This window comes from Carassius carassius, chromosome 44 (genome assembly GCF_963082965.1).
Source record: "Carassius carassius chromosome 44, fCarCar2.1, whole genome shotgun sequence".
In the NCBI taxonomy this organism is placed as follows: Eukaryota; Metazoa; Chordata; class Actinopteri; order Cypriniformes; family Cyprinidae; genus Carassius; species Carassius carassius.
The window spans coordinates 3,164,242-3,190,538 of NC_081798.1; the positions used below are offsets into that span (position 1 = coordinate 3,164,242).

Sequence of the window (26,297 nt, forward strand, 5' to 3'; positions counted from 1 at the left end):
TGTAGTATCGGGGGCGGAGCTCTGGAGGAGACTTTGCCCTCTCTCCCCAAAGCACATTGTTCACCCTCATCTGAATGCGAGAGAAAGTGTCGCTCTCTCTGGAACTCTGTGCGCTGGGGAAAACTAAAAGACTCTTGGATCGCTGTCAGCAGCAGTGTTTGGAGACGAGCGTTTAAAGGTACATTTTTATATTTGTGTATTAAATAAGGCAGCATTGTGTTTTCGTGTATTCGTTGTTAGTTAAACGTTATCCGTTTTTTTTAATTATTATTATTTAATTGTTTTTATCCAACATAGACCATACAAAAAGCAGCCATTAAAATTCGCGGATAGATCTCTTGGGAAAGTGGCGTAGTATTGTGGTGCTCTGGGTTATCGGTGTTGGTTTACCTACCTGTGCGATACTCGTTCTCACTTCCGTGTGTCTGGTTTCAGCTGATCCGAACTTTAAATGCATTTATTTCGCTACATGATCGTACTTTAGTCGTAGTTTGTATAAACACTCAGCTGTAACGTAGGCTATATAAGTTAGGCGGGTGTGTTTTTACACTCCCAACAAAGAAATCCAAGCAATAACCCCCGCAGATTCGCAAATGTCAACTTTTGACATTAAACATACCTAATAGGCCTGTAAGTAAATAATAAATAAAAAAATGTATGTAGCCTACATGCAATAGAATTAAAGGAATAGTTCATACAGTGGTTCTATTATTATTTACTCACTCTCATGCTTCAAACCTGTAGGACTGTGTTTCTTATGTGGAATACAAAGGGAGATGACAATCTCGGTTGTCTTAAATATGGACAAAATAGGAAATAAATTTGCTTTGGTGATGGAAGTTGGCAGCAGTGTGTTAATTTCAAGATGGAAGATGGGGGGGGGGGTCAAATTTTCTAAATAATTTTCTGTTCTCAGTGGCTTCGTCTAACTCTAGCGCATGTAAGCTAAGCGTCAACCAACCAACATTTTAAACAAAATACAAACTTTTTTATTTTTAAATGTATAAATATATGATAAAAAATGACTACATACATTTTACCAATGGATGAATTTTACCAATACAGACAGCGATAGAGCAGCTGTTGCTCTTTTCTTCATGCAAAGACAATTTCTGTCTAACTTTTGTATTTCAAAAACAATTTATTAGTGTATTATGTGTGAAACGTATATGGTCATCCATAGGATATAAATTATGGGAGAACTATCTCTTTAAGAGACCAGTATTTCTCTTATGGGATTTTGTATCTGATTATTTTGTTTTATTATACAAAGCATAAAATGTTGATTTTGATGTGTACTGTTGATTATATAACCACTGGTTTTGGCAAAAACCCAGCATGTTATGAATTCTGGTCTGTTGCCACACCTGTAACACCTTGCAGGTTGTTCAGTGAATAGTGAATTCACACTAAAGTGTGTTATAGAGCCTGGTGTAGTCAAATGTGAAGAAATATGTAAACCAAACTAGTTACTTTAACATGTCTAATTCATAAGTTATCATACCTCTGTCTTTGGCGTTGTTAGTAGGGTCTTACGTGAGTGCATGTGTCTGGGTGGGGCTGTACCATGTTTTATTTACCTCCCAACTGTGAGCAAGGCTGAATAGCTGACTTATCTTTAGTGCTCTCAATCTGAAAATATACGATACACAATCAGATTCATCTTGTAATTGAGTTTCTACTTTAGTAAGTCATTTTGAGTGTTTACAAAGTGTCAAAGAAATAATGTGCTTAATCTGCCTCAAAGGAAGCAATGTTCCTTATGGTACACCCTTTCCTGTTTGTCTGGTTAGCAAGGAATCAAAAAACCATGTCTTCTGTGAGTGGTTTATCTCTTAAAGAAGCAACTAAATTCCACTTAATTTAATGACATGGGTTTAGCCAGTGGTTTTGGCCCAGTTAAATTTCATTTGGATTTTGGATGGCATCAGCAAGCCCTACTGCCACACAGTAAAAGGATGATTGTGAGACAAGAACACAGTTTTTTTTTTTTTCTCACGAACAGAATCCGAAAGAAATATGGCCAGACGAAGGACCATATGACAATCTATTTATGTATATTTTGATGGGTCAGTTGTAGTAGATCTTAACAAAGACAGGATATGGGATTTGCTCTTTGTGGGAGTTCCTGAGTTGTGCGCATTAATAGTGCAGTCAGAGGCCAGCTGCTTGCTTTACTGACTGACTGCCATTGGTTTTAGGATGAGATTTACAGCATTTGAGCACAAATCCCTGATATTGTCCTACATTAGGACAGCAAGGGGCAGCGTGATCCCCTCTTCATAAATACACTTTGAGAGGGGGCAAAAGAGATTACCCATAAGCACCGTTCACTCAGAATCTCTATTTGCTTGTATTTTACAGTATTATTAAATCAATTAAAATCTTTTTCTCTCTCTACCTTTCGGATAATTCATGTCTGTAGCATTTTATAGCTGTAGTCTCAGCATATGCGTCACAGAGTGTTCCTTTACACCCTCTCTCCATATTTGTAATCCCTAATGTGAAATGTATCTTTAATGAACGTGGAGTGAGATCTGTAGCTATATGAAATCTGTGGTGAATGACCAGCTGGCTGAGATGGATAAGATGGTCTAATGGTTTCATAATCTGTACAGGGCCAGGCCAGTTGTTCTTCAGGACTTTTTGAGGTTAATTGTGTTATAAACCTTGTTTATACTCGATGTAGAGGGCTGTTCACACCAAAGATAACTTTAGAGTGCTGCAGTGATGATGTTATTCTATGGATAAACCCAGAATTTAGCATATTGCTGAAAAAAGTAAACATTTTGTTCGATATGATAATAACCTTTGTGAAATTTGAAGCCTAAATAAGTCGACTACAATCTTTGACTATAAACGAACCACATCATCACATGAACTTTCAGTCTTTAAGAAGATTTTCACTGATAGTTTTCCTCAGAAGAGTTTCCATGAGTGAGATTCTAAAAACTATGAGGCTATAAAAGTGGACTAGTTAGTAAATTAGTTAACCGGTTTGTAATGACAATTAATGTCACGACTGCATCTGTAGTCCCATTTAGCCTCTTGTTAGCAACAGCCTTTTTTCCAGACACGTAAAAGCTTTAATAAATATATTTTATGTCGTAGAATAACACGTGAAAAATATCTTGAGCTTGTGTTACCACAGACCTTATTTCAGGCATTTAACAAAAAATCCATTGATTTCTGGAGGACAATGAAACTGGAAGTGCTAATGTTAACATGCTTCTGGGTTTTGGCCAGTAAAAATGTCATGCCTGCATGACTCTTTGAAGTTTAAACAATCATAATTGTATGAAAATTGGGACGTCCACCACACAACTATAAAGATAATGACACGGGAACACTTCCATTTGAATTGAAAGCATTTCAAGTGGCAGAGGACAAAACTGCAGCCTGTGTGTATGATAAACAGTGTAGTGTAGTGTAGACACTAATATAGTTATCCTAAGATTCTGGTATTGTTTTTGGTGTGAATCAGTCTTAGTACTCTGCCTGGATCATTGAGTAGCATTGGTATAACTCAAGAATGTTTTGCACTTAATTACCTCTCTAAGATCTTTTTACACACTGCTATCTTTTCCATACTCTGTGCGGTCAGCTCCGCTCTCATGCAATATTAACAAAGCTCTCCTCAGATGTCAGTAAACAGTCCGACACCAGCACAGACGACTGAATTAACACTGAGCAGTCACAAAGGAGCATAATAGACCCTCTATCCCCTCCCCTTTGATTTTTACAAAGTGGAGATTGGAATTTGAGGAGTCAAATTACACACAGTATAAAACTAACCTCAGACCATTATATCTGGACATACATAGTGAGTTTTAAACTTATAACATGAGTAATTGAATGTTCCTGTGCTAGTCACTAGAAGAAGGAAGTTGCAAAGCCTAAAAGGGAAGTTCTAAATGTGCAAATTGTGTGTGATTTGATCGGCTTAATAAAGGATTTGGGTGATGTTCTGGGTGTGATAAATATATAAAAATGACATGTAACACGATTCTGTATCAAGACCACTGTTCATGTGAAGTAGGGAGCAGCTTTGCTCAACATGAGTCAAATGTTGTGGGAGGGTTTGGGCATGTCTCATCAGGACAGAGCATCTCCACTCCTTAAATCAGGGCGAGGGAGGTGTAGCGGAACCAGGGAGAGGTGGAGAAAGGAGCCATTCAGGGAATGTTCGCACACCAGAGACAGACAATCTCAGGGTGATTAATAATCAGGGCCTCCGTTTAATTCTGTTTGGTAGTAAAGAACATTCCCATAGCTTTGTAATGGTGCATTTGACTCCTGTAGGTGACCTGAGTGAAAGATGAACAGAACTTTAGAGTTTAGTAGATAACAGTAGTGTACCAGCGAGTCACAACCCCTAAAGGGTTAAGAATATTATAGTTGTATTATAATAATTAAGGACAAACCGCTATTAAAATGCAGGCTGATACCGAAAAGCTGATTAAGTATAATGTTTTAGACAAAACCCAATAAATGGTTGACAGTGATTAGTTAAAATTTTGATTAAAATCTATTATATGCACTGATTTGTTTTAATAAATTGTTTCATGAAAAAAATGCTAACTATAATCAATCATAATGAATGCTAAGTAAATTTGCGTCACAACATTTTAATGTACATTATGGAATATGGATTTTCATTTAGTGGTATGTTAAATATACCATTTACAGTCTTTGTAAATTATGTGTGTGTATATATATATATATATATATATATATATATATATATATATATTCAGGCTGATTAAATTAATTTGTGGCAGTAATTGAATTTGCATCACAACATATTCATTTTGAGGTTTGGTAATAAAGATATTAAATGAATAAATTGTTAGCATTTAATAAAAAATGATCTTTAATTGTGCATCAGATTTGTAAAATAAAATAATAAAAAAGCCAGTAACCATTATGGTCTAGTTACATTGTGCATCTTTATATAAAGCCTAGTTTCTGTTTCTTTTCTAGTTCAAGCCTAGTCTCTTCATAACGCAGTAGTCTAATTCAATCTCTTCTCCTGTCAAACATTAATCAGGTTGTCTTCCTGAGTTACTCTCTCTAGAATACTGTGGCGTTCCTCCAGATAACTTTCCAGATATATGCAGAACCAGCCAGGTTTCCTCCAGGACATCTCCGATCGATGAAATATTCAACAACTGTCACATTGGCTCAGTTGTGCTCTACAAACTCATGCATACCTATGATGAAGTAGCTTCCCTTCATTCTGGGGAAGGAATGGCACAATAGGCTCAAATGACGACATTTATGATAACCACAGATACTCTGATGATTTGGCTTTATTCTATTTAAAATGATGCGTTTCAAAAACCAGGAGGGGCAGATGTTGAAACTTAGCCCTCAGAATGCTGGTAAGATGTCAAACGCTGATTTGGTCTCAGATAACGCCCCACTTACCGTTAAGAGCCTTTGCTAATGACTCAGACGAGAAGAGTCTTACAATAATACGAATTGTTACTGTTGGTCCATCAAGCCACAGGCAGTCACACAGCTGCCCACATTCAGTCAGCCGCTCCATTCAGATGGAATGACCTCTTTCATCTCAGCCAGCCTAAAACAGAAGAGGGATTATGGGATAGTGGATGTTAGAATATGTACATGATTCTTGAAATTAGACGTACTCCCTGCTCCTATGGTGTATCTCTCAGTCCATCACATCAAACTGAATGGAGATGCGAGGATGCGGCGAGCAGACCGACAGCATTTGCTAATGCCCTGTCTCTTCCTCTGTGTTAATCTAAGCACTTATGGCAAGTGACACCCATGACCAAATGCCCACCATTTAGCTTTTAAACCATGTAAGTGCAACAGTATGGAGCATCTGCAGCTTTGTATCATTAACACAGATTTGCAGATTGTCTATGGCAAAACTGGATTGTTTCAAATGTGCAAATTGTCCTTGAAATTGCTTCATGCATTTATGCATTAAGAATTAAAAACAGCCAACTAAGTAGTCTAGATCTTTTAGTTTTAAAATTTTAGCCACAATACTTTGATTAGCATGCTAACCCATTAAACGGGTTGTATGGAAAAATGATTATTTTTGACTTTTAAGATGACTACAAACTTCTTTTAGAGCCCCTTCACAGCAAGGATGTTAACGAACAATTTAAAACGTTAAAGTTATTGTTTATGATCAATTTATGACAAGTAGCTTTGAAGATGTGCAGTTAAGTGTATTTCTAATATGTATATTTGTTGTAATAATTTTCTTCCCTAGAAGTACATGTCATTTAATGGTGCTGCTAATGGTTTAGCTTGAGGCTGAAATATTGTAACCTGTCCATACATGCATGGATATCGCACACATCAACTGTTTTAAGAGGAATTTACCTTCTCCTGCGAACTAACCGTGATTATGTGTTTGTCTCATAGTTACCTTACAAGATGCATGTTTTACTGCAGTGCTGTGCAACATGAGTTTTGTGTTGATTGGCCACAAGGTATCCGTGTGCATTCCTTGGTTATGTCACGTCTAGATTATTGTAATTCTTTGCTTTTTGGTCTTCCTTCAAAACTCTTACATAAGCTGTAGTTGGTACAGAATTCATCTACACAAATTATTACTAGATCCCCTCATGTAAAGCATATTTCACTTGTTCTTTGCCATCTGCATTGGCTTGCGGTCAAATATCGTGTCAACTTCAAAATGTTGCTTCTTACCTACAAAGCTCTTAATAGTCTAGCTCCTTCTTATCTTTCTGATCTTCTTCAAATTTACACTCCTGCATGTACCTTGAGATCCTCTTTATCTGTTTTTCTGATTCAACCACATAGCAATTAGCAAATGCATTAGCAAAGCTATAAAAGCTATATATTATTGTGTAGTAAATTTCTGTAGTAGGATGAATGATGTTGACGTTGGACAAATTGTTCAATTTCATTATATTCCTTGCAAATGTCCTCTCTAATAGCTATCCATTATTTCGAGGGTGCGCAGCTGTAGTCAGAAAGGTACATTATAACTCGCTGAGTTCATTTGACTTCCTATGATTACTGTGTAATTGCATGTGCAGGTTGATGGATCTCCATTTTGAGAGGCCTGTGTGTGCATTTCTGTGGTTAGAGAAATCCGCGGGCCCGAGCCAGTGCAGACCACCTGCTCGCCCACTTGCTGTCCTTAGCGGAAGCAAGCTGAGCGTCTGGGGAGATCTCAGACACAGCAGGCTCTTAGCAGTATGGGCTCAGCTGGTAGCATTCAGGTCACAAAGTCATTAACGGTGTGTGTGTGTGTCTGTGTGTGTGTGTGTGTGTGTGTGTGTGTGTGTGTGTGTGGGTGGCTTTGGATTTCATACTACTGAATTAAAGCTGTGAGGCATAGAAGCACTATAATCTCCGGAGACTGACTCTAAAACCAAAATGGCTGCTTTCTGGCAGTAATTCAAATGTAAATGTGGTAATGGCTCATTATGGTCACTGTAAAAATAAAGCCTGACCGCAGCCTGGGTATACTGTGATATTATGATGAACGTTATATTCGATGTTTATCTTCCTAGTAAAGCAGAATATGAATGTTGGTGTCAGATGATTTTGAAAAACTTGAATTCAGCTTTGTTAAAGAGACATTTTTTATTTAATGGCTCCAAAACGTCTATGAATTCTTTTGCACCTCAAATACATAAGTTTTAAATTTTGGAAGGAAAGTTTGGAATTTTAAGAGCCTTACTGACGACTCTGCCACTTCCTGTTACTGCCCCCCCCCCCATTTGAATGCACAACACTTGAAATTTGTTATAATGATTTTGTGCTCAAAACTTTACTTAGTTAGTAAAACTTAGTTAAACGTTAATAAGCAGAGACACAGTTTTGTTAAAGGATTTTCTAAAGAAATAGTAGTATAGTAATACTATTATATTATTATTGTGATATGATAATAAAAAAAGATTGTCAAATACATTTACATCACACCCAGATATTTTTTACTTTAAAGAAAAAAAGATATATATATATACAGTACAGACCAAACGTTTGGACACACCTTCTCATTCAAAGAGTTTTCTTTATTTTCATGAATATGAAAATTGTAGAGTCACACTGAAGGCATCAAGGGCTATTTGACCAAGAAGGAGAGTGATGGGGTGCTGCGCCAGATGACCTGGCCTCCACAGTCACCGGACCTGAACCCAATCGAGATGGTTTAGGGGTGAGCTGGACCGCAGACAGAAGGCAAAAGGGCCAACAAGTGCTAAGCATCTCTCGGGGAACGCCTTCAAGACTGTTGGAAGACCATTTCAGGTGACTACCTCTTGAAGCTCATCAAGAGAATGCCAAGAGTGTGCAAAGCAGTAATCAAAGCAAAAGGTGGCTACTTTGAAGAACCTACAATATGACATATTTTCAGTTGTTTCACACTTTTTTGTTATGTATATAATTCCATATATAATTCCACATGTGTTAATTCATAGTTTTGATTCCTTCAGTGTGAATCTACAATTTTCATAGTCATGAAAATAAAGAAAACTCTTTGAATGAGAAGGTGTGTCCAAACTTTTGGTCTGTACTATCTATCTATATATATATATATATATATATATATATATATATATATATATATATATATTAAAATAAATTTATATATATATATATATTAAAATAAATTTATATATATATATATATTAAAATAAATTTTTATAATACCTTTACAATAAGAAGCATTACAATAAGCAACAACACAAGAAAAAAATACCATAATTAATATAACAAAAATATTCAAAATGACATCAATTTTATAATGTACAATAAAAGAAGATAAATCCAATATGCATAAAATGCATGTATGTAGATTTTATTAGTATAGAAATTAATATCAATAGATTTAAATCTTTGCATATTGCATTAATTAATTTTGGAATGCATAAATAGAACATCATATCATTGATGTATATGTTATCAATTCTGCGACACTATTGAAAAGCCTTATCATATATCATAAAAGAGGTTATCTTGGAGCAGAAGACCTCACACACCTGAGTTAATCAGCGGCACTCCCTGTGTGTCCCGAGGGCAGGGCAGTGAGAGCGAGATCATGGCGACTGCACTGTCAGTCCTCAGTATTGTTCTGTGAAAGAGCATCATCAGCACATCTGATTCTGACATTCTTTAGCTGTCAGGTCATGTGAGAGCGAGACGGGAAAATGTGACTGATTGAGAGAAACAAAGTGATTTTGTGCACATAAGCTAAAAAGGATAACGGGTTCTGCAAACAAGTTGAAAGTTTCTTAATTTGTCCAGATACTGTGTTTTTTCTACTTTTTAACTCATGCACTTAATTATTTTTGAAGTTGTAAATTAAATTGATAATTACGATTAACGATAAAGATAATTGGCATAATTTTTACATGAAAATGCAATTTCTTGGCAAATGGCAAATTTACTTTTAACATTTTAAGCTATTTATTTTAGTTTTTACTATTTTATTTTTAATTTACGGTTTAGCATTTTATTATCATTAAATTGGTTTATCACCCACAACATGAAGATAACTATCAACTTATTCTTATTGCACACAATTTTAAAATTGGTGCATTCCAATGTTCTGATTTAATTATTTAATTTGGAATGCTTCAATTTCAGTACCACACGTGACAAAATTTTAAAATACTGTTTTATTTTATTTTTTTTTAAATCAAATTGTACTTTTTTTTAAATAGTTGGTTTGCTTCATTTATATATATATATATATATATATATATATATATATATATATATATATATATATATATATATATATATATATATATATATATATATATATATATATATATATATATATATATATAAGACTCTAATATATTAATAATATAAAAAGGTTAATGAAACAGACTATTGGTAAAAATACACCAGAATCAAGTGTTGACATGTAGCTATATGTCAGTACATAACAGAAAGTCATTGAGAGGGTGTGTATTAGAGAAAGTGTTTGGGAGAGTAGTGTAGCACAGTAAGCACACATTGGACTAATGTGGAATGTCACACTAGGATTAGAGTTTTGGGAATCAGCTCTGGGATGTGTCATATCCACAACCTGTTCTGATTCCTCACAGCGTGAGTCAAACAGATCCCAGCCTCGTAAGCTGTCGGACGCGCTGGGTCCATTAGGCGGGGACAGTAGGTGGAGCAGGGCAGGGTGGGGGAGGGTGATTATTCTGAACACCGTGTGACATTCCTTGCTTGCTTTTCTCAGTGTGAAATCAGATGCACAGTAATAAACATGTACTCATTAACTACTCATTATCCAGACTGTGAGTGAAGTCCAAAGTAGAGACTACAGTACACACCTCATATCAGCAGTGTATCAGTGGTTCATCAATCATTTCCCTCTCACACTGCACATAATGATAATGTTTGGTAACTCTATAATAATAAACTACTTCACTAGCTAATTTCTCTTCTTTAGTGATGCTATTGAGCTGATAGCCTGAATGTACTGTAAGTCACTTTGGATAAAAGCGTCTGCTAAATGCATAAAATTAATAAAATTAAATTTTTTCCCCCAGTAGTCTGTTTTATTCAAACAGTTATGAATATTTTTGCATTTAGCCTAGGTACAGAAAAACTTTGCCTGTTGAATATTAAAAACAAATGAACAAACAAAAAATCTGGATCTCCATGTCTGCCATGCAAATCAACTGTTCCTGCTCATCTCCAGACTGTGTCTCTTCTCTCCACTTTCCCTAATTTTCCCTAATAGTTATTATTAGATCTGTTAACATTAATAATTTTATACTTAGATTTTTTGGAGGGATCAATCTATAACACCATGTATCCCAATCAGACGTGACGTGATAAAAAGTATCTTATCCATGTAGTTTTTGTCCTAACCACTCGCGACAGCAATAAACGACACGGAATTCTATTTTAGAAATGTTTTTTATTTTCTGCGACATCGCGGCAGGAACAACATACAAAATATGACAATGATAATCTCAGATTATGTGCTTTATTTAATGTTAAAAGTGTCTAATGTGACTTAGAATATTATTTTGCGTGATCTTTGTAGCCATAGTGAAAGCAACAATAGATATTTTACCTCAGATTTGAAAATAAATTAGGCTAAAGCAAACTTACATTAAAACTGTGAACTCACTGCGAACCAACATCCATAACACAGGAAGGAAAATTTTGGCTGTCACATTGTATATCTACACTGGACGCGACAAAGCATTGCAAATCATTTGAACTTTGTGTCAGCACGTCATAAATAGAACGAGTCAGCTGGGTCGCATCCAGTGTAACAGCATCACTGATTTTAATAAGTTATATTGTAGTCCGATGTAGACACGATGTAAGTCAATGTTGCTTTCTGATGATGCACCTGTTGACGAACCCTGCTAGAGAGCTGCTGAACTAATGCATGTTTGAAAACGAAATGTCTGCGCAATTGATTCTCTGATGCATAAGGTCTATAATAATACTAACTTTAGTTGTTGTTGTTGTTTAAAAGCAGAGGTTCTGTTTGACATATTGCATGTTCAACATATTGCCATGAAAGTTTTGTGGAAAAGCTCAAAATTGCTAGTGGTTGCTGTACTCTGAAAAAAAAACCAGTTCAACCAGTTTCCAAATTCCAGAGTCTGGTTTCATACGTAATTGCAGTCCCGAGTCCCGAGTCTGCTGGGTGGTTGCTTACTGCCTCAAGTCAAGAGCCCACTTCTGGTCTTAGTCATATCTCAGGTTCTTTCAGATGTAAATCTGTCTGATTTTTCATGTAGTGTCATCCGAGTGTGTCACTAATTGTGTGATTGACCTCACCCTTTAAAACAGACCTAGTGTCTGCCTGCAGGTATGCACTAAGACCAACTGGAATTGTTTGGTCCGCGACCAAAATCAGTAAGGTGTAAAGTTGATCGCAAATGCCATCTCGCCTAATCTGTCATAGTCTGCTATGTTTTATTGAGTGTTTCATTAAAGTACCCAAGTGGGTGTGTAGATGTGATTGTTTAGTTCACTAGACTGGGAGCTTGAGAAAACACCCACACCCATGTGTTCACACAGACACTTGCTATCGTTCACCTGCAGGGCTGGCGGGACTCGCTGCGTGTTGCGTTTTACGTGTTTTGACAGGTTTTTGACTTGGTTACACCCAGTTAGGTGTGTCCTGATGTGAAGGGAGTTAAAAACACAGGATCTTTAGCTATATGCAAAACCTCTTACTATGACCTTGAAGTAAAACTAACTCTAAAGAACCATTTCAATGATGTGTAGTAACACGAAAAGACTGTTTGTGTCGGCGCTAGGCACATTTTGGCAAGAATAAATTACCACAAGCTTTACAAACCAACTGACATCTGCCTAGTATTGCTGTTGTGCGGTTTAGAAAAAATGTTTGCTAAAAAACTCTGTTCTTCGTGGCAGCACAGCTACATGTATGTGTGTGTTTGTGTGTGTTTGTGTGTGTGTGTGTGTGTGTGTGTGTGTGTGTGTTCACACTCTCTTCAAGTGGCAACATGCAAAGCATTCAAAATATGTGTTCAGGCTGTTCTCATGATGTTCTGTAAAGTGTGGCACATGTATTTTTCAGAGGCGTGTAAAACTTTCATTTCATTACATGATTGTTTGTAGGGCTGTGGCCAGGCTTCCTGCTGGTCGGGAAATGTCAAGCCTCCGATTACGTGCATTTTGAAAAGTTTATTGGAATTGAATCCATGAAACTACTTCACTGTGCATTTTAGGTGCGTTGTTAATTCATACTAATGTTTTAGAATTAATTTTTTTTACTGGTGTTCATTGGCTGCTCTAATAAACCAATCAGGTTATTATTTCATGAGGCCAGTCCTTGATAGGTTCCACCTCTTTTAGGAATATAAGCAGAATAAAACAGCTGTCATGAGTGCTGGGATGCCCATGTCAGGTCTTTTTTGCTTATTAGCAATAAACAAATAGTGTTTTTGTGCTTTTTGTTTTTATTTATTGTTATTATACTTTCTATCAGAATTATTCTGCTGCTTTAAAAATGTTTTATAATTAATATTTATCTATTACAGCTTATACATGTATATATATATATTTTTTTTATAAAATATATATATATATATATATATATATATATATATATATAGTATAAATTTAGGCTTTTTATTCACTTAATCAGACAATAAACACTAAACAGGAAAAAACAATATAGTAAAAATATAAATTATTTTTTTATTTTAACTGCTGAGCATAACGTTTTTTATTATGATTTTTTTTTATCCATTTAACCAGAAAATAATAAACTTTATTTATTAAAGATAAACAAATAAATAAAAATGTACAAATAAAAATATAATTACATATGATAATTTTTTTCAAATAATGAATATGAAGTTAGGCTTTTTTATTGGCTTAACTGGAAAATCATAAACTATATTTATTACTACTTATATAAAAATAAATGCATCATATTATGCCATTTTTGTTTTTGTTAAATGCTAAATGCTATTATCCGGTTACTCTGAAATAATATTTACCGATAATACCGATAATAATTTATAATCACAATAATTATTGGTTGAACATCAAAAATTTTGATCTCTCCTCTCTGTGTTTTTTATTTACACTTGGTCATTTTATGTATCATAGCTATCGAGTCACGTAAAAAAAAAGAGTGCAAATACCCTTCAAGACACATTCTAGATCTAATCAAACTACTTGAGAAGGTTGTTTGAGGTGCATACAAGACCTGACTCGACCAAGAGTAAAGGCATCTGTTTTTTTTTTTTTAACTCCTCCCAAGCAGATATTTGCATGTAACACAGGAATAGGAATAAATCTGATGATTTATGTCTGTTTTATGGGGGCACATTTATATGGGCAAGTGTTGATCAAATGTTTATACCATATCAAATAGAAATTTGAATAAAAATGCGAGAATCTATATTAACCTGTCTGATAAATGCTCTTCTTCTCCTGTGGGGTTCAAAGGTTTTGGTTGGACACAGTCAGAATGTACTATAAAAAGAGCAAGAGAAATGGAGGATGTACTGTAGATTACCTGAGGAGGGTTGGAGAGAAATAATTGATAACATATGAGGAGGAGTTCAAGTGAAGTCAAGAGACTCCAAGGTGCAGATAAAAGTGAAAGGAGAAAAAGTGATTCATTCAGTCTGTCTTGCTTATTTTGAGAACAAGGTCCTCATTTTAACTTCTGAATGGATTTTAAGAAACATACTTGTCCAATATAGAGCGTTTGTCTGAACTGGACAGTGTAGTTGTGTGTTTAAATGTGTGAGAGCTGGACAAAGAAGAAGGTTTGGTGTGTAGGGGTGTGTGAATGTTGAAACACGCAGAGCCAGTTTTGTGAGGTTGTTGTGCTTGCAATCAAGCATTAGCTCACACACCTTGTTTGAGAAGCCAAGGGTCAAAAACTACCACTGACATTTCCCCATCACTGCCGCCCGCCCTCCTCTCCCATGATCCTTTGCACCAGTTTCGATTGCATGTGTTTGTTTGAACTTCAGTTTATAATGCTGTTTTGTCCTGCTGACCAATAACAGATCACAGGAGGTCTTAATTACAGTTTTAATGTTTGGTACAATGATTGACACAAGTCAGTTTTAATATGTGTTTTTTTTCTCGTTTTACAGGTTTTACTTTTGGACTGTTTGGTTTGAGTCCAGGAAGCCAAAATGGAAATGCACAGTAAGTAGATGCTATTGTCACATTATTAAAACTCTTTGTGATGCACTTAATCCAGTTCATATTCTCATGTTATGACCGATAATCACTAAATGGTGAGGATTTGAATCTATTTGTATTGATCATTTTATGTGAAAGAGAAAATGAAAGAAATAAAACATTGAAGGCGTAACTTTATTTGCTGTACGTATGCTGTAAGTGGATATACATTTTATTCATTTGCATTTATTTACTCCACTGTATTATTTACTTAATACCTTAAAGATGCATTTAAATTGAGCATTAGTTGATGGCAAAAAAAGGCTAAAAATAAAGGAAAATTTACATGCACAACTAAATAACTGATATTTAATATTGTCTAAAAATCTCTAAAATAGTGTTAAAACTGTTAATACTAATGAAATGCCCAATCAGTTTTAACAGTTCTTTATGAGTTGGATTTTTGTGCTTTGTAATGCATGTTTAATAGCTTTGAGGTCATCTGTCCACCATGTAAGTGAGTGTTCATTGGGTGTTTTGATGAACCGGAGGCAACAGATCAATTGAAACTGCTGTTGTATATGTGTGTATCAGTGGCAGAAGCCCCAGGATCAATGAAGGTCACAGAGTGGCAGCAGTCGTATTATGGGACAGATTCAGGCATCCAGTCAGGAGCCGCTACGGTTCGCTCAGATGAAGATGGAACAGAGTACAGCAGCAAGAAATTCACCTACAGCGCCACATTCACAGAGAACCCTGCAGGTGAAAAACCTGTCACGAACTGGAACAGTTTATCATGATTATTTATCATGATTATTGCCATTTAAGATTGTTACATTTCATCAGAACAAGAAGATTTGGTCACAGTACGCAGCGCAACAGTCACATGAAAAAAACAACAACAGACTGGCTCTATTACACTTTTATTTAAGCAGAATATCTCTAAGATCTCTAAACTTTGACTTTAATGTCTGGTGGTTTTGTCAGCTCAACTGCACTTTTTCCGAATTGCAGTTAGCGTGTGTGCATGGTTTCCTGGTTAGAAGATTCAGTTATAAATTACTTACCCTCATGCCGTTCCAAACCTGTAAGACCTTCGTTCATTTTTGAAACACAAGATATTTTTTTATAAAATCCGAGAGCTTCTGACCCTCTGTAGACAGCAACAACTACCATGTTCAAGGGCCAGAAACTTAGGACATCTTACAAGTTTGGAATGAGTAATTAATGACAGAATTTGTATTTTTGGGTAAGCTTACCCTTTAAGAGAGAAACTCTGATTGGGGGATTTAAACTCTTGTCATCTGGCAACCCGCACCCATGAAAGCCTGTGGAGGCCTGTTGCCAATGCAAGATAATGCAGATGCCAAATAAAAAAAAACATTAAGTATAAATAATCAGCAAACATCACAGGCAATGATCAAGCAGAAATTGTTTATGTTCATGTGTTCATGTTTATTGTTCATGATTAAAATATGGTTTATTGTATACTGTACATCAAGACTATTATGTAGCAAGTTTTCTCTTATCATTTCTACCAATTGCCTTTGCCGGGATCCACAGTATGGTGATTTATTTCAAATTCTTTTCCATCAAAATAAGCATAGAAACTTGAAAACAAGTTAGTTTACAGTTCTCTAAACTATAGTTCACTCTCTCCTGTAGACGTGGAGTCTCAATATAACATGACTCGGACCCAGCGCATACGAGCGGCCATGTTTCCTGAGACAGTGATGGAGGGAACGGCCGTCCTTTCCACACAGATGGATCCGTCCCAGCAGACCAATGTACAGAAGCTGGCCGAACCGTCTCAGCAGCTCAAAGCCGCCATCATTCATCTCATCAACTACCAGGACGACGCCGAACTCGCCACCCGTGCCATTCCAGAGCTCACCAAACTCCTCAACGATGAGGACCAGGTACCTCGCTGCTCGTGTCCAATATTCAGTCTCTGCTTTTTCTATAGTATCTTCATGTCCTGACCTCTGACCCTCTCTCTTGGCTTCAGGTCGTGGTGAATAAGGCAGCAATGATCGTGAACCAGCTGACCCGCAAGGATGCGTCCCGCCGGGCTCTGATGCAGTCCCCGCAGATGGTGGCCGCTGTCGTGAGAGCCATGCAGAACACGTCTGACATGGAGACGACCCGCGCCACAGCCAGCATCCTGCACAACCTTTCACACCAGCGCGAGGGGCTGCTCGCCATCTTCAAATCAGGAGGCATTCCCGCTCTGGTGCGCATGCTGAGGTGAGAGAGGCACACTGCAGTAAAGGACTAGCTCACCTGAGAATTAGACTATTGGTTTCATTTTTTCCAAAAATGGCTATGTCAAACTGTTCATTTTTAGGGTAAACTAAGAGAAAATAAAACCTGATTTATTAAACTTTCGTATATGTCGTATATGTTCACTCTAAACTAAAGCTGTGTTAATGTATGCACCTATTGCACACAACAGCACGTTTATTTCAGGTTGACTGCATGCCTTTCATTACAAATGTGTGATTTTAGTGTTTTATTTACTTTATTTGATACTTAGATATTCCTAATTATTATGAAATTAATATTAGCACTTGATTTGAAATTAACCAGTGATTTATGTTTCAGTAAGCGCAAAAAATCTGTCTAAAAACATTAAAAATGATTTAATACCAAGCTCAGATGTTCTGCCTTTTTTATATTTTATTGATGAAATAAAAATCTAATTTAAACAACATAATGACAAAATAGGGTAAACAATTAATTTTTGTAAAAAATTTAAATAAAAACTTGATTCATAAGACTTCCATGTTGTATTCATGTCACCCTAAATTAGAGCTATATTCATTTATGAATTCATTGCACATAACAACAGATTTCTCTTATTTGATTCGATGCATTTCATTGCAAATGTGTGCTTTTATGTACATTATTTGATTATTTGAAACATGGATGTTCCTAATTAGTAGGAAATTACTCCAGCGCTTGATTGGAAAGTAAATTGAGATTTAATTTATACTTCAGTAAGGTGCAAAAATTAAATGTCAATTTTTTTTATTTATTTTTTGATACACTATTAATTGAAATAAATGATTTTAAAATCTTTTGATTTATTGCACATTTTTTTACATTATTATGATATTCTTAATTTATTAGGAAATGAGCAATAAATCACTTGATCTGAACATCCAACCCGTTTCTTTTGTAGCTCTCCGATGGATTCGGTTCTTTTCTATGCCATCACCACCCTGCACAACCTGCTTCTGCATCAGGAGGGAGCCAAGATGGCGGTGCGTCTGGCAGACGGTCTGCAGAGGATGGTTCCCCTGCTGAAGAAAAGCAACAACAAGTTTCTGGCCATCACCACAGACTGCCTACAGCTGCTTTCCTATGGCAACCAGGAGAGCAAGGTGCTTGCTATTATATTTTTAAATGACAAATTTATCTATTAGTTGTTGATTTCCTGTTTCTTGTGAAAATGTGTTGAGTTTTTATTAAAATTTGATGGTGTGTTGTGTTAACATCAGTGTGATTGTCTCTCAGCTAATTATCCTGGCTAACGGTGGCCCTGAGGGTCTGGTGAACATCATGAGGACCAGTAACTATGAGAAGCTGCTGTGGACCACTAGCCGTGTGCTCAAAGTGCTCTCAGTCTGTCCTAGTAACAAACCCGCTATTGTAGATGCTGGTAAGTCAAATTGGATATAGTTATTAGTGTGTTTAATTAGTTGTGCTTGAAAAGTTTGCTTAAGGCCCACTTACTTTTAATTATACTAATCCACTATGGATATTAATGATAGCTGAAATTTTGTGGCTTTCTGCCCAAAAAGGCTTAATTATTAATTGTGTGTGTGTATGTGTATATGTGTGTGTGTATATATATATATATATATATATATATATATATATATATATATATTTACATTTAATTTTTCATTTTAGTTAAAGTTTGAGTATTTTTTTTTTTTTAGTAATCAATAGTTTCTTCTTTTTTTTTTACTTCACTATTTTTTTTTTACTCGGTACGCCAAGTTAAACTAAATTAAAATGAGAAATATTCCTTTGGCAATATACAGTTAGGTTTTTTTATTTTTTATGTTTTAATAAATATTTAAAAATATACATTTAAAATATAATTTAAAAAAAATCTTTTCTCAGGTGGAATGCAGGCTCTTGGTAAGCATCTCAGTAAGAACAGCTCTGGTCAGCGTCTGACGCAAAACTGCCTGTGGACCTTGAGAAACTTGTCAGATGCTGCAACCAAACAGGTCAGTTTATACATCTAACACCATCTGTCATTCACACAGACTCTTTTTCTTCTTCGTCTTCTTTTTATTAATTTGTTTTTACTTAAATTTTATTTTTTTATTCATATTATACATGCAAAGAACGGAAATTCTTTGCATGTATAATATGCATCAGACCAAAACATGCTCACTCTCTCGCCCCCTGCAGGACGGTATGGAAAATCTGCTCCAAGTGCTGGTCGGCCTGCTGTCCTCTGATGACATCAACATGCTGACCTGTGCCACAGGCATCCTGTCCAACCTCACCTGCAACAACACACGCAACAAAACACAGGTGACCCAGAGTAACGGCGTGGAGGCTCTGATTCACACCATCCTGAGGGCCGGATCAAAACAAGACGTGATCGAGCCAGCTGTCTGCGCCCTGCGTCACCTGACCAGCCGGCATCCAGAGGCCGAGGCCGCGCAGAATGCCGTTCGAACGTATTACGGCATCCCAGCTATTGTCAAACTGCTCAATCAGCCCTACTACTGGCCAGTCATAAAGGTAAGTGAAAGAAAAACAGACAAAACTGACAAATTAGTGCCTTAGTGAGCGGTTTGGTTTGTAAACTACCCAAGAAAAAAAATATCCTTTTTATCAACCTGTTATTCATTTGTAAAAGTTTTTAGATTTTTTTTTTTTTTTATCATAAAAAAAAATATTTTTTCATAATTTCTTTTTTGCTTTACAGTGGTTTTGGACTTCATACTGACACCTGTTGGTGTGGATGAAGCATTACACAAAGTGAAAAATAGTTTTTTGGGGACATACGTGAAGGGTCCATATGTAGAGTAAAACAGCTTTTAATAATCCACAGAGTGCAAAAACATGTCATTTTGAATCAAGGTTTATTCATTTTGTAACAGGGTCACTGGTTAAATTTGCAAGGCCCAGGATGATATATCATAGGCGGTCTCCGTCTCAGTTAGTAGTTCTCCTGTTGTGCAGTATAACCATTTCTGACCCTTAGTTTGTCTTCATCACAGGCTGTGGTTGGTCTGATCCGTAACCTGGCACTGTGTCCAGCCAATCAGACTCCTTTGAGAGATGCCGAAGCCATTCCCAAACTGGTCACTTTGCTTACGAAAGCTCATCAAGATGCACAGAAACACGGTTCATCTGCTCAACAATCATACCAGGTATGAATTCCTCACTGGTCAAAAACATGTAAAAAAATAAATAAATAAAAAAATAAAATATATATATATATATACTATAGTACAATTCCTGAATGAATGATATTTCTTTTTGGTGAATCTAAAACACGTAGCTCAACCAGAGAAGTCAATTTCCTGAATGTATTACTCTTAACGAGTCGGTGGTTTTTAGAAAAGCAATAACATGTAGTGCAGTTCCTGAATGAATGACTAATGATTTGAATCCTTTTAGTGAATCAACAACATATGACAACGGTGTAGTCCAATTCCCAGCCGAAATACTCTTTGAGTTGGGTCTTTGTAGTGCAGCTTTCACCAACCTCTGAATGAGGTTTGAAACAGTATATATTTATACTGTTGTATATATATATATATATATATATATATATATATATATATATATATATATATATATATATATACTTTGTATCAGTGTATATACAGTACAGACCAAAAGTTTGGAAACATTACTATTTTTAATGTTTTTGAAAGAAGTTTCTTCTGCTCATCAAGCCTTGCATTTATTTGATCAAAAATACAGAAAAAAATTTAATATTGTGATATATTATTACAATTTAAAATATTTTTTTTTTAAATTTATTATACTTTAAATTATCATTTATTTCTGTGATGCAAAGCTGAATTTTTAGGATCATTATCACATGATCCTTTAGAAATCATTCTAATATGATGATTCATTATCAAAGTTGGAAACAGTTCTGCTGCTTAATATTTTTTCAGAACATGTGATACTTTTTTAGAATACTTTGATGAATAAAAAGTAAAAAACAAAAAAGCTATGTTTTTAAAATATAAATATTTTGTAATAACAAAATACACTACTGTCAGTAATTTGGGGTCAGTAATTTTTTTTCTTTCTTCTTTTTAAATAAAATCAATACTTTTATTCAGCAAGGATGTGTTAAATTGATAAAAAGTGATAGTAAAGAAAATATATTATTAGAATATATATTATTAGAATTTTTTTTATTTTGAATAAATGCAGTTCTTTTTAACCTTTTATTCATCAAATATATTAGACAGCAGAACTGTTTCCAACACTCATAATAAATCAGAATATTAGAATGATTTCTAAATGATCATGTGATAGACTGGATGTTACATGTGACACTGAAGGCTGGAGTAATGATGCTGAAAATTCAGCTTTGCATCACAGGAATAAATTATTTTTTTAAAGTATATTCAAATAGAAAACTATTATTTTAAGTTGTAATAATATTTCACAATATTACTGTTTTTTCTTTATTTTTGATCAAATAAATGCAGGCTTGATGAACAGAAGAAACTTCTTTCAAAAACATTAAAAATAGTAATGTTTCCAAACTTTTGGTCTGTACTGTATATATACAGTATATACTGACTAGTTGTTCATATGATTATATGTAGTTAAAGATGTTTCATAAATAATTATATTATTCATTAAAGGGATACTCCACCCCAAAATGAAAATTTTGTGATTAATAACTGTTACTATCCCATAAACTACCAAGTAAATTACACTGTCAAGGTCCAGAAAAGTATGTCATTGTCACAATAGTCCATCTGCTATCAGTGGTTCAATCTGAATATTATAAAGCGATGAGAATACTTTTGTATGCGAAGAAAACAAAAATAATTACTTTATTCAACAATTAGTCGTCAGGCTCTCCACATCACGGTAGCTCCATTTTGGAGAACATCCGCTGAACACAAACTGTGTACACTATTCTGTGTCAGCCGCGACACAAGGATATGTTTTCTACATGTATTATGCTTTGATTTGAATGAAAACGGCGCATCCGTGCAGCTGAACAAATCATTAATAGAATTGTAAAGTAACTAAAACCATTGAGAGGAATCAAAACCAAAATTCTCTACAATTTCCATTCTTTTTACAGAATACAACGTACAGACCACTATTTTGTCAATGAATTAACGAAATGTCCTTTTCTCACTCTTTCTCTTAGGATGGAGTGAGAATGGAGGAGATTGTGGAGGGCTGCACTGGTGCTCTGCAAATCATGGCCAGAGATCCTGTTAACAAAGTCACCATCGCCAGCATGGACACCATTCCTCTGTTTGTTCAGGTACCTCTTACATCTTTCCACTGTGTTTTGGGTGTTTTTATACATGTGTATAAGAATGGGATTGTACAGTCTTTGCCCTCCATCTGACATAGTCAGTCTGTAATAGACATCTGTTTTCTGTCGCTGCAGCTGTTGTATTCTCCACTGGATAACGTCAAGCGTGTGACAGCTGGAGTTTTGTGTGAACTGGCTCTGGACAAACAGTCGGCTGAGATCATTGATTCTGAAGGAGCCAGTGCTCCTCTCATGGAGCTCCTTCACTCCAGCAACGAAGGGATTGGTGAGTCCGAGAGAAGCATCCAAATATGGCAAAAAGATTCGAAAACTCTTTAGTGTGCATGTGTTCTATCAAATGTATAAAAAAACTACGCATTCACATCAACACTGATGTATAATTTGGAATTAAGTGCAAGGGTGTTTTGTTTCTTTTAGCCACCTATGCTGCTGCGGTTCTCTTCAGAATTTCTGAGGACAAAAACCCAGACTATAAGAAACGAGTATCAGTGGAGCTCACGCACTCGCTCTTCAAACACGACCCTGCTGCTTGGGAGATGGTGAGTTTGCCCCCTGGTGGTGTGGAGGTTATTTACAGTAGTGTGTTGTTTGAACACATTGCACATGAAATTGCATTCGCAAACCATTTTAATTCAGACATTTTATTATATCTGATCCTAAAAAATGGTGTTCATGGTAAGATATTTTTATAAGGAAACTGGGGATAATTCTATCAAAGCCTGTATCCTCCACTGAATAAAAAAATGAAAAAGGTATTTGTGACTTTTCATATTGCAATTCTAAAAAATTTTCTCACAATTGTGAGATACAAACTTGTGGGAAATGAAGTCAGAATTGCAAGATAGAAAAGTTACCGGTCTCTTTTCTCCATTTCTCCTATATATATTTTGCAATTCTGACTCTATTTCTCGCAATTGCGAGTTTATATCCCACAATACTGACTTTATATATCGCAATTCGGACTTTCTCCCAATTCTGAGAAAAAAGTCAGAATTACAAGATGTAAACTTAAAATTGCAAGAAAAAAAGGTAGACTTGTGAGATAAAAAGTCGCAATTACCTTTTTTATTTTTAGTTATGTGTTGGCCTGATACATTTCTTGGTTTAAGGCCCATTCACAACAAACACGATAACTATAAAGATAACGATAAAGATATAGTTCTAAAAATCGTTCTCAATATTAAAGAATAGCGGAGTCCACACTACAACTATAACGATAAAGTCATAAAGAAACGGTATCGTTGGAATCATTTTCAGAACGATTTTTTTTCAGCTGATGAACGGTACAAACATTGACATCCAATCAGAATCCATCCTGCTAAAACGAGATCGAGAATTTAAAGCAGCAGAGGCATGTGTGCTTCGAATAAACAGATGATATCGTTCGCTGGTGTGGTCGCTAATATCGCTATCGTTATCGTTCGCTGGTGTCTGTTATTGTCTATGAATGAAAAAATGGGTACAATATATTTTTGCTTGTTTTAGTTTTTTTAATTTTTGTTGCTTCGATATACTATTATATATATATATATATGTGTGTGTGTATGTGTGTGTGTGTGTATGTGAAAATGGATCTTTACTGTCCCTATTAGGCTTCTTTTTTAGAATTTTTGGCTCATTTTATTTGGTATACACTTTAGTATGAGTAGAGTTTAGCATGTTAGTTGTCTATTATACATTCAGATGCCATGTTTGATTTCTATGTTTACTGTAAAGCTGACATTAAAGTTGTCAGTCTTAAGTACAGTACATTGACATAAATCCCAACAAATGAGCACAGGTTTCTTGACAATATCCTTGTTGCATTTTAGGCACACAACACCATGATGGAACCAGGTCTTCCAGAGGATGGTTAGTATATCATCTCTCTCTATCACAATGATTTGGCAGCTAATTATTTCGATGACTGGCAGTTATGTCTCTAACGACTACATGGTCTGCAGAGACCATAACATTATGCAGATAGCTAAATTTGCAATGTTGTCTCGTGCAGAGCTTGATGGATACGGCCCTGTGGGATATCAAGGATACCCTGACGGCATGCATATGGACGGTATGCAGCTAGATCCAGAAATGCCAGAGGATTTTGTGCAAGGCATGACTTACAACTCCATGCCCAGAGGCTACCCAGAGTACTAACAGGTTAGTACTGCTCGAGTACACTGTCTGTCCTTCAAATATTTAAATAGTATTTGCCGTATGTGCCTAAGTCTGCATTAAACTGAGTGTTGTGTATTTATTTTACAGCCACTGAAAGAGGGTTATAAAAAATACAAGCGACAGACACTCCTGGTGGTTTTGTTTCCGTCGCTGGATGCCTGTGGTCCATTATTGGCAAACACACACTTACACTGCTGTAATATATGCAATTCTCACTGTGCTGCGGGAGGCAGAATCCAGCACAACTTTAACCTGCCTTTATAAAAGGATGACAGCATGATGCAATTTACACGTCTTTTTGTAGAAAATGTTATATTTTAGTGTTTCTTATGGGTGCATTAATACATTGTTGGTAAGAGGACTGGTTAACTAACTATGCCAAAGAGATTTTATTATAATATTTTATAATGATAATCAAGTTGCTTTTTATAGTAAAACTGATCAATGATTTAGACTTGTGATCTCACAATAACTGAGCTTTATAGCTTCGTTCCCGGTGGGGATCAGCTTTTGTGAGAGTCCCATGCTAAGACTGTCGAATACTGGAGTTTTTACATGTTAACTTTTTCTCACTTGTTTTTTTTTTTTCACTCCATATATTTGTTCCACTAAAATCGTCTTAATGTATAGACAAGGAAATACTGATTTTGTTTGTTTTGCATTGCAATGTGTATGGAGATTTTTTTATTTGAATGATAAATGCTGTGCTGATTGAAAGGGACTAATGTTTAACCAAACAATTAAACCTTGAGCGTTTTAAAAACTAGCTTCACATTTGTTCAACTACTAACTACTCTTAGAATGCAAGCAGAACAGACAAAGGGATTCTTTGCAGCGTTTTTACTTCTCACTTTGTCCAAAAAAAATACAAATAAAATCATGTTAACTAATGCTTTGTGACGAGCTTAATTTGGACTGGGGGTTGAAATGGTTTTAAAGGTCTTCCGTGTTGTTTTTCTTCATTTGGTTTAATAAAAATACAATAAATAAATAGTACACCTAGAAATGAAGATTTGTTTTCTTGTTGGAACTGATTTGGAAAAATATTTGCATTAAATCGCTTGTTCACCAAGGGATCCACTGCAGTGAATGGGTGCCATCAGAATGACAGCAGATAAAGCTAAGAACAACACAATCCACACAATAGAAGTTATGGATTTGTTCATTACAAACGCACAGCCTTTTACTTCACGAGTTGTATGGATTAATGTGATGAGCGGACCCCGCTCATTCTGACGGCACCCATTCACTACAGAGGATTCACTGCTGAGCAAGTGACACAAGGCTAAATTTATCCAAATCTTTTCGAAGAAACCAACTTATCTACATTTAGGAAGGCCTTTTATTTTTGGTTTGTGTGAAGCCAAATTGTTGGTCAAAATACAAGTGAAATTAAGAAGCAGATTTAAAACACCTACTGATTGATTTTGAGAGATACAATTAAAAGAGTAACTCATTCTGCTTTATTAAAAGTGTACATCCCACCCCAAACCATTACAAAGCTGATGTACAAAATAAAATAGAAGGCAATGTCTTCTGTTTTGACACAAAGAAGAATTTATGCCCATTTAAGAATACATTAAAAAAAAGACAATCCTACATTTAAAAGGCAGGCCAAATGTTTGACACAAACAATGGAGAAATCAACCCCTTTGGATCAAATCATAGCACATGTCATTTTAAACAAGACTTTCACATCAAAGCATTATAAAATACTGACATATGAGAAAAAGTAAAATTAGTAAAAAAAACAAAACCAAACTTGAAATCTGATGTAATTTATGGCAGACCAGCTGCTAATATGCTACCAAGGAGAGTTCGATCCTTCAAAGCATTCTCTACGTCCCGCTCTTCAATCTTCAGGGAGATCTAGGAAAGAGAAAACAATATTGAAATTTTGACCCCTCATTAAGCTGTAATGAATTAAGATACAGATTCACTAATGATCAAGGCTAAAGTATATTACACTATTGATAATTCATAA

At 35.5% G+C, this 26,297-nt stretch overlaps 2 protein-coding genes across 2 annotated transcripts in view; one reads left to right on the forward strand and one right to left on the reverse strand.

The window, feature by feature from the left end:
- Positions 1-25,907, forward strand: LOC132126723 (junction plakoglobin-like). Its single transcript, XM_059538174.1, has 16 exons — positions 1-178; positions 14,598-14,652; positions 15,223-15,390; positions 16,294-16,547; positions 16,637-16,875; positions 17,813-18,014; positions 18,148-18,292; positions 18,763-18,872; positions 19,060-19,398; positions 19,881-20,033; positions 22,019-22,138; positions 22,268-22,418; positions 22,571-22,692; positions 23,965-24,004; positions 24,147-24,295; positions 24,401-25,907. The coding sequence occupies exons 2-15, from the start codon at positions 14,640-14,642 to the stop codon at positions 24,290-24,292; spliced, it is 2,202 nt and encodes a 733-aa protein (XP_059394157.1). The 5' UTR covers positions 1-178; positions 14,598-14,639; the 3' UTR covers positions 24,293-24,295; positions 24,401-25,907.
- LOC132126724 (cell division control protein 6 homolog) overlaps positions 25,754-26,297 on the reverse strand; it is a 7,370-nt gene continuing 6,826 nt past the window's right edge. Inside the window, exon 12 of the mRNA XM_059538175.1 lies at positions 25,754-26,182. Within this exon, the coding sequence (XP_059394158.1) occupies positions 26,093-26,182 (90 nt within the window). The 3' untranslated portion in view covers positions 25,754-26,092. The remainder of the gene's footprint in view (positions 26,183-26,297) is intronic.

Excerpts from the sequence above, each read along its gene's own strand:
- LOC132126723 (XM_059538174.1), top strand. Across the intron at positions 18,015-18,147 it reads ATGGCAACCAGGAGAGCAAG|CTAATTATCCTGGCTAACGG; the intron begins GTGCTTGCTATT and ends ATTGTCTCTCAG. Across the intron at positions 24,005-24,146 it reads ACCAGGTCTTCCAGAGGATG|AGCTTGATGGATACGGCCCT; the intron begins GTTAGTATATCA and ends TGTCTCGTGCAG.